The sequence below is a fragment of the Berghia stephanieae genome, chromosome 8 (genome assembly GCF_034508935.2).
Source record: "Berghia stephanieae isolate SIO BIC M18660-M18661 chromosome 8, UCSD_Bste_1.3, whole genome shotgun sequence".
In the NCBI taxonomy this organism is placed as follows: Eukaryota; Metazoa; Mollusca; class Gastropoda; order Nudibranchia; family Aeolidiidae; genus Berghia; species Berghia stephanieae.
In genome coordinates, this window is record NC_088367.1 from 23,677,900 (window position 1) to 23,687,899 (window position 10,000).

Here is a 10,000-nt window from a genome sequence, read left to right on the forward strand (position 1 = left end):
ATCTTTATTCTATTTAGCTCCCGCCCTCTACAATGCACAAGCTCTCTCTCTCTCTCTCTCTCTCTCTCTCTCTCTCTCTCTCTCTCTTTCTTTCTTTCTTCCCCCCCTCCCCACCCCCCGTTCGGGGCGGAGGGTCACATAATTAATAATAATAATAATAATAATAATAATAATAATAATAATAATAATAATAATAATAATAATAATAATAATAATAATAATAATAATAAATAAATAAATAAATAAATAAATTACCGTGTAAAATGTCAAAAATTAACTCCCTTTGTCTAACCGCATACTCTATATAGAATCAAACGAATGACCTTCACATCCGACAGCAGTAGTGACATACCACAACGCGTATGTTTGACCCAGCGACATCTAAGTTTGACCTCTCCGTTGGATGTTAAAAGTGGAAATTCCTGCTTTTAACAACTGTTTGGATTGCAGTTCTTATATCTTTGACTAAATTATGCGCCCGTGATTAAAGACTAAATTGCTGCAGACACTGAGTTCAAAATCAATCTAATCTATGACAAAAGTTGTAAATATTCACGTATTACTTTCCACCAGATCAACATATCAAGCTAGCTATTTAGTGGCTGATTGGTGGGCAGAGGGGCTTTATAAACAAGTAATAAAAAATGAGAAAAAAAAAACAGAAAGCAAAACCATTACAAAACTTTATACAGCTGGCAATAAAAAACTGATCCCCTTGCTTGTTGGTCGGATGCTCAACCAAACGTCTAACTTAAGTATACTTATTTTTCATTCATTTCAACTAATTAGTGTGTGTGTGTGTGTGTGTGTGCGTTTGTGTGTGTGTATGGGTGTCGGTGTGACTGTCTGTCCAGGCGTTTTTTGTTTAGTTGTTTTTTGGGGGTTTTTTTGTGTTTTTCTTTTTCATCGTCTTCATATCTCTCATTTTCCACACATCCTTCTATTTTTTGTCCAAACTTTTGGAGAAGGTAGTACTGACACAATTATCTCATCTTAAGAACAACAGTTGAGTCAGCCTACAAACAGCAACACAGTACTGAAACGGCGCTTCTTAAAATCTTTTGTTATATAATGCGGATGCTAACAATATCAATTTATTATGCCTTTAAGATCTTTCAGATGCCTTTGACACAATTAACCATTACATTTTGTTAAGAAGACTAGAAAATAAGTTCGGCGTAAAAGGAATTGCCCTTAAATGGATTACACCATATTTACAGGATCGATGGCAGACTGCCGTGGAGAATGGTATTCAGTCAGAACAAGTTTTACTAAACTTTGGAGTGCGTTCTTGGCCCTGTCCTTTTTTTTTCTGTATAAGCACCCCTTTCTCGTGTGATATCCAGATTCAATCTGAGTTATCATTTTAATGTTGGTGATACGCAAATTTATGATTCAGTACCCCTAAGTAATTTACAATTCTTAATACAACGAATTTCGAGCTGTTTTATGAGATTAAATCTTGAATGTACCATAACAAGTTAAAATTAAATGATAGTAAATGATAGTACAACTGAGATTTTAATGTGTGGAAGGCAAATAATTCACCTATTACTCTCGGAAATAGCACAACAGAATTTTCAAATAAATCAAAAAACCTTAGCGTCATCATTGATAAACATATTTCCATAACAAGCTGCTACGTGAATAACACCATACAATCTATGTACATAGAAATGAATAAAATAAGCAAAATTCGTAATTTAATGTAGCAGAACTTTTAATTAATTCCCTTGTTTTATCTAAATTGTACTATTGTAACTCCCTGTGGGCGAAATTAGCTAAAGACAAAATATTTTTTTTGTTCATCTTATTAGCTCATAATTTGGGCACCTTTTTAAATTTAGTAAGAATGATGTCGCCTATTTCATTCAGTATAAATGTACCAACAGATTTCGTTCCATTTCATGCTTTTCGTTTCCTATGACAATGAAGATATTGATTTTAAAACAAAAAGGTATGTGTGTTGTACGTGTTGGGGGCGGGGAAGGGGGACATTCCCTATTTTCCAGCTATTCTTAGGTTTAATTCACTATCACTCACTCACCCCAATATCGTTGTACAATGACAAAACCCTGATACACAATTAAAGTCTAATTTACAAGATAGCCAAAATCATCAATAAGCGTAAATTAAAGCTATTATGCTTAATAAAAATAGACTCATCTTGAAAAAGGAGTCAGGGTCTAAAAGATTGAGGAATAGTCTAATGTATTAATATTATATCAGAGGCACGCCTACAAACTTGACGGAGATAATTTATTCATTCCCCTCACGCCAGATCAACCACACTTAGCCTTGCCTCTCACTCGTCCGTGATGGCGAGTGCTCGCCATCGCTGACGTAAAACGTTTGTCGATCGAGTTATTCGTATTTTGCTATATTCTTAACTGAGATACTGTTCTTTTGGTGAATACGGACGAGGCATTTTGCGTTGCGGTTAACCAGGGTGAACAGTATGTGAGACGGTCGTATAAGATACTGTCCTTTTGTTGGTTACAGGTAGAGTTATTTGCTTGGCTTTAACCAAGAAAGAACAGTATCTCAAAATATTACGCAACATATTACGTCAATGAAATCGCCGACTAACAGAAAAACGCAATTTGTCATTAGCTATTATTTAATGTTAGAAGACTTCCACTATGTAATAAAATTAAAGAGTTATGAATGAAAAAACTAAATGTGTCGATTGCGGCAAAACTGGTTGGATCTGGGTCAGCCCAGATACTGTCCTTTTGTTGGTTAGGGCAGAATGGATAATAACGGGAATTAAGAGAAATTAACAACATTGTCTCTGTACTAAAATAAAAAGGTAGTATTAAGTCTCATACTACAAGTTAAGTTTTGCTGTTGGCTAGTGACTCCTTGTTAAGAGCTTTGAGCCCCTTAAGTGGATATTGCGCTTTAAAGATGCTCAAGTTTTAAGTTAACCTGTATCCTTGTCCCTTAACATATTTTGTAAATCTAAACCACTTTTCACTCAGAAAAAAAGCTCTACATTTGCACTAACTTCAGGGAGTCAAATTTTTTTTTTCACCATATATGGTATATTTGGTATATTTTGTTGGTAGTCCTTCACAGCCATTAGGCCCAATGCACCAGAGTTAACCAGGGTTCTATTGTGTGAAATGGACAATAGCAATTGTTTGCTACTATTTAGATAGGACACTAGTTTATCGCAAAGTACTCTCCGCTAAATCTGAAAGACCAAGTTTAAAAATTACTGCCAGGCAGGGGGTGCTCAAGAAAAAAAAAAAAATCACAATTGAATCGATCTCAGTTTTTAACTATTATATGACATCGTTTTAAATAAAAATGTAGATGAATAAATTTAAAAACAAATATAAATGAATGAATTAATTAATTAATAGATAAATTAATTCATTAATTAATAAAGAAATGAATACATTTTTTTAAAGACCAGACTGTATCTCTTACCTTTACAGCATCAGCTGGGTAAAAACTTGTGTAAACTAGTTGAAGGAAGAGAAAATCATAAATAAAAACTTCTAAGATTATCTTTTTTTTTTTTTTTCATGATAACATTTTCTTCACGAATCACAAGGCAAAAGTTAAAAGGTCAAGTTATGAATAAAAATTGTCACAATTTTAGAAAAGGATTGAGCTGCAGCACACAAGACCTACATATCCTGGTCTTTTTTTTTGGTCCAGGATTTGAGTCCCACTCTGAGCAGCATAAAGCTGAGTCCTAGGAAAAAGCCCTTTAGTCACATTCTATTATCATACTTAGGTGTAAAATGAGTAGCTGACCATTAACAGCTTTGTCTCTATTGGTATATAAAATTGTAATATCAACAAACAGGCATCATGTCTCGTCCTCTTGCTGTTGGTTAGGGACCCCTTGTAAGGTGCTTTGACAGTGTTTATTGGATACTGCTCTATATAAATGCTCTGTTTTTTTGGGGTTTTTTTGTAAATATTATTCTAGACTAAAACTGTATCAATGCAATTTCATTAATTTTCAATGATTGTCTCTTCATGGAATAAAAGTCACTCAATCTAAAATCTTCTATTACTATACATGAAGTATTGATAATGGAGTCCAGATAAGACAAACCCACTTAGCATAAAATCTAGTTTGAAATAAACTTTTCGTCCACGAAAACATGAATCAGTCTCAGTCAGGTTAAAATAAATTGTTCTCTGCCATAGTTGCTTTCTCTCACCACCTCATGCACAACCCTACCCCAATCAGTTGCAGACACTCACATGCGAGGCCGATGAAATCTACAAATGCCTGCCTGTCAAGATACATGTGTTCAAAGGTGAAGACTGCAGCGGTGGAGAGATGGCAGAAGATTGGCATAATGTTTTTATAGACTGCAACATGAGTGGGGGTACCGATAGCTCAGTTGGTAGAGCGCTTGCTTTACACACAAAAGGGACCGAGATCAATCCCGGGTGCGGTGCAGTCGAGATTTTTTTCCCAACCCTCCTGTCCACCTGGCAGTGAATGGGTAGCTGAGTCTGTTAGATTTGGCAGAAAGTACTTTGCGATAGACTAGCGTCCTATCAAAAGGATAGCAAGCAATTGCTATTGTCCACATCACGCTATAGAAACCGGGATAAACTCCAGTTCCATGAGCCGAATGATTCTGAAGAACTAGAATAGAATAGAAACATGAGTGGCACAAACTACTACTCCTCATCACTGGCAAAGTTGTTAAACCATGATGCTTCCCCTTGAAAATAGTTATGATAAACTTTACTAATATATGCTTCTTTTTTTTTTTTTTGACCCCAAGAGGTTTATCATAAGCAGGCGATGTTGTAAATTCAACCATGCAAATATAAATTGATAATGAACTCACCCTCTGCAATATTCCATGTCTCGAATAACTTCCGTAGAATCAACTCAGCCACTGAGTCAGAGAGGAAATGAAAGTGGAGAGGATTGTGACGGTAAAAGAGAACAGACTTAATCAATGTCACAACGTCTCGAGTGGAATTATGCCCAGCACAAACTATGGCAATGTGTATGATCTGGTATGAATAGAAAAAAAAAAGAACAAAATACAAGAAAGGCCATGTAATAATAAGTAACTGTATTCTATTATTAATAATGCAAAAATCATATTGATGGGGCAGAAAATAGTATGCTCCTTTGTAAGGAACCAGAAATTAAAGTAGACAAATAGATATTTTTAAAAAGGGAGGCGAGGAGGAACTTTGTAGTGCAGTGTAGAAAGTGAAATAAAATAAAGCGTAGACTATTTTTAGAGAATAAATACAATGGAATTAGAAATAAATACAAAATGTGAGGGATGTAGTTGATGTAGGTATTATTATTATCATAAGTGGCAGTAGCAGTAGCAGCTTACAATTGAAGCTTACAATTCAATACTTATCGTTGTTTTTTTCCTTCGAGCTTAAAGCATTAACATTTCCCCAGCTAATACATGACATGATATAAATTAGCACATAAACATATGACATTAAACAGAGAGATGATTTACAAGGGAAAAAAAATAAACTCTCATTAAAAAAAAACAATCTATAACAATAGTGGCCATACTCCAATGATATTCTGCGATCCCCAATCCAGGTTTCTCGATCGCCCTTTGCATATGAGAGTACCAAGTCCATTAGATTTAGATTTTAAAAACTTAGACTCAAAGTTTTGCTCCACAATATACTACACAGGGCATGGTCATTTTGTTTCAAATTCGGCAAAGAAGAAACAAACAAAAATAAAATCAAAGAAAAATTAATCCAGACAAAACCATTTTATCTCAGTACGGACAGTTACAGAGTGTAAAATGTCTCATAATATAAACTCTATTGTTATATGATATAGAAAAGTTTGCACTTTTTCATTAGAGGCATTAATTGATCTTTCAGAGTGTGTTTGAATCATAAATTTAAATAAAAACTGACAAACGTTTCCCTTTAAGATTAGGAGTCTTACTTCACATTTTGGTACATCAGGCTCAGCATTGATACATTTGAATTTCGACGGTCCTCCAGTGTCATTTGTTGCTGCCAAGGTCATTTGGAGACGCAGTAGATCATTTTGATTGTGACTGAAATGAATCATAGATTAAAAAGTACATAGGACAGGGTAATAAAGTACTTAACAAAAATAAACTTCAACATCTAAATAAAAAAAGCACAAAACATGTAATAAAAAAGAGCTTTGGACACAATCTGTCCTCAGCCAACATTGAAAAGCAATATATGAGATACTTTTTACACCATACTTTTATCCTCGACTAGCTTAGCTGTTGTGTCTTCTATACGCCTACATCTTTTGCATAAGTATTTGATGTAAGGCTAGATATTTTGTTATAATCTATAATGGAATACATACAGACACTCTAATTAAATAAAAGGCTACAAAGGTGAACAACAGCCTCTCTTATCAGTTCTTATTCATGCCTATCCCACTCGGAAAGGCACTGAAGTACGGTTAGACACTATACTAAAATATGTGCTTATGGAAGAATAGACCCATGATCATCATGACTTTAAAGGAATATTCCTCATCCCAATGACAATATAACCTACCTTAATTCTTTACGAAGAGCTGAATTCTGATCTTCCACTTCTCGGATTCTTTCTGCCAACTTGATCTCCATGGAACTCATTGCAAGCCTCTCTTTAGAAGAAGGATGTAAAGCTGGATAAGAAAAAAGATTTCATCATAAAAATTATTTCATCACCTTGTCAGAGCTGTTACTCTATCATTCAGGGCAGTAAAAATTTAATCCATTACATTACAAATGTGAATTTACCTTCATGAATCCAGAAACTTTTAACATTGTTGTAACACACAAAAAAAAAAAATAAAATAAAAAACAAACTCAATAACATTTATATAACTGAAGTAAATTAACTTCACCTGTTTTTGCAAGTAAAAATTTATTATTATTGGTATTGCTTTGTGTTTACCACTCACACACATTCTCAAAAAAAAAAAGAAAATTAATGAAAAATACATAAAAACAAATAAAACATGAAAAGAAAAAAGAAAACCAAATAAATATAATAATAATGGAATTCTTTTTGTATATATACATAATATTACAACTGCTTTGAAATCATGATTTTAATAAATACTAGTTATAATTCATAAAAGCATTAAAATATTTTTAAACATAGACTATTAAAAGGAAAAGACATACCGCTTTCATCTTTTAGTACTTCAGACAGCATAAAAAATACAGGGAAAGCACCAAGTACCAACAGAGCAATCAAAACTTTTTTCCTTGGTCTAAACATCTGTAATGTTGAATTAAAAGTGAAAAAATGGTAATATAATAACATTTAAAAAACACACAACTGCTACAAAATCCCTCCTTAACAACTATAGAAAAATCGTTCACGTTCGTTACGACACTATGAATCATTTTCTTATTGTTTTGTTTAGTACATCACAAAATTTTAAGGAAAATCATTTATTATAGCTATAAGAACTTATTCTTGCTTTGTTAAACTTGTTTAGCTGCACAAAATTATGTATTGCATGTAATTTTTGCTTTTGAGTTTGAGTGTAAAAAAAAAAATCAAAGTCTGTGTCCTTTATATAAAATTTCATGAAAAATTTTGAAAATGGTGTGTATGAAACAGTGATAGACAAATCAGATATAAAAATACAAGAAAATAATATCCCCCAAATATTCAGAATGCCTCGACCAGGGATCGAACTTCACACCGGATTACTGGTCAAACAAGCTAATATTACACCACTGAGGTTACATGATGGTTGGTATTTAATGCTTACATATTCTTTACAAGGGTACACCTTTCCACTGTGAACCCTTACCTGCATCATAATGAACAAACATTAGAACAAGAGTGGATGTTTTGAAAATTTAAAAAAAGATAAAATGGGAAAATGTTTGCCCACACACACACACATATGTACAAGACAGCGAGATCTAATATTGTTTATATCACAGCAGACCAATTACCGTGTACATAGACACTACGTAATTAAAGAATCAGAAATTTACAAATCAAAATTCCTGTTAGTGCACATAATTTAACATCTTAACTTATTTATAAAATCAAATTCAGGGCAAAGTTTTATCTCATATTCACATCCCAGGAAAATCCTTACTAAAATGTCAGCAGTTAGTAAAATGGAAAGTGCCAGCGATTTGTACAGTTTAATCTTTATTTCAAAACTGATTGGACTTCTCCATATTTTTGTCAGTCTCGGTGGTGTTGCTGTTGACAATCCTATTCTTGCCTTAATCTCAGTTGTACTGGTACCATCTCTAATTAGCAGAACACCCAAGTATTTAAATGTTAACAATTCATCAAGTTTTTCATTGTCGATTGAAATTTCTGCATGTCCATCATTTCTGCTGTTTACCAGTATCTGAGACTTTTCTGTACCGTATTGCATTGCTTTATGTGCACATTTTTAATTATCCAAAGCTAAATTATACCCTGTTTCATCTACGATCAAAAGAGATTCTACTACATTTAATTGGAAATGTTTTAAACATAAATGACACCAAACAATAGGGTAATTCCTCCGAAGAAAAAGAAATAAATCATGAAAATCCAACCATATACAAAAACAAAATATATATGGAATTTTTTCTGAGACCCAACACTCAAAAGTCCTAAAAATCGGGTCACAGATACTAGCCCCTAGGCCTTGGCCATTTATCAGCTCACTGCCTGAGTGCCAAATGGACTCAGTAGTAGCCTCAGCATCCAGAATTCGATCCGACATCAATTTCTTCCTGCGTGCAGACAAGTTTTAAAAAAAGAAAAATTTGCGGAGAACAAAAGCTAGAGAGCCCTCCCGAAAACTCCTGGTTATATAGCATTTCTTTCAATTTGTATTTTCACTTTGGACCTTTTGTCAGACGTTTATTTATTCAATTTATCATCATATAGAACAAACCTTGATAGATTTGTGAAAGTTTAAAATTTCCTAATTTGACCATTGTTTTGATTCTCGGCTGCCATTTTGATTTGTGAGGTATTGAAAGGCAGTGCAAAGCAGTCCTAGCGTTGTTTTTTTTTATTGTTTTTTTTCCCTGCCTTAGCACAATCAGCTTTCGGAAGGCTCCCAAATCTATAGTAATACAGGCGGGATGGCGGATTCAGAATTGGTTACAGTTACCGATAAAGCTTTCCAATTTTGTGGCGGCGATGGGGTCTCCAACCAGCGACCTTCCTGGTACAACAACTCCACCAGGCCGGGGAGAGCGTGGTCTACTGTATGAGTATGAGCTATTCACAACTCGAGAAAAAGTGATTTCAATCTCTATGTCTATCTTGAGCCGCTCCCCCCGACTTCTTGAGGTCATGGATTCAACACAGACAAATGCCGCAAAGTTTGTTAGCTATCAAGATACATTATCATGTATGGTGAAAATGTCTCCCACACTATTATCACTGTGCAGTGACTATAGCCGTCCCCACCATTATATTGAACATAAGTCTCCCACACTTTTATCACCGTACAGTGAATATCGCCTTCCACACCATTATCACTGTACAGTGAAAATAGTGTGTCAGGCTATTTTCACTGTACGGTGAAAATCATCCACCAAGATATTACCGTCCGGTGAAAATAGTTGCCCACACTATTATCACCGTACAGTGAATATAGCCTTCCACACCATTATCACCATACGGTGAAAATAGTCTCCCACACTATTATCACCGTAAGGTGAAAATCGTCCACCAAGATTTTACCGTACGGTGAAAATAGTCTCCCACACTATTACTATTATCACCATACAGTGAATATAGCCCTCCACGTCATTATAGTGAATATAGTCTCCAACACTAATATCACCGTATGGCGAATATAGCCTTCTACACCATTATATTGAATATAGTCTCCCACACTTTTATCACCGTACGGTGAAAATAGTGTGTCAGGCTATTTTCACCGTACGGTGAAAATAGTCTCCCACACTATTATCACCATATGGTGAAAATATTCTCCCACACTATTATCACCGTACGGTGAAAATCGTCCACTAAGACATTACATTACAGGACGGTG

At 34.4% G+C, this 10,000-nt stretch overlaps 1 protein-coding gene across 1 annotated transcript in view; it reads right to left on the bottom strand.

Annotated features, from left to right (window-relative positions):
* The window catches only part of LOC144978402 (xylosyl- and glucuronyltransferase LARGE1-like), a 30,792-nt gene that overhangs the window by 19,917 nt on the left and 875 nt on the right, over positions 1-10,000 (bottom strand). Inside the window, exons 2-6 of the mRNA XM_078924382.1 lie at positions 7,146-7,242; positions 6,529-6,640; positions 5,930-6,044; positions 4,833-5,004; positions 3,439-3,473 (exon numbers count right to left, since the gene is read on the bottom strand). Coding sequence (XP_078780508.1) covers positions 3,439-3,473; positions 4,833-5,004; positions 5,930-6,044; positions 6,529-6,640; positions 7,146-7,242 — 531 coding nt within the window. The remainder of the gene's footprint in view (positions 1-3,438; positions 3,474-4,832; positions 5,005-5,929; positions 6,045-6,528; positions 6,641-7,145; positions 7,243-10,000) is intronic.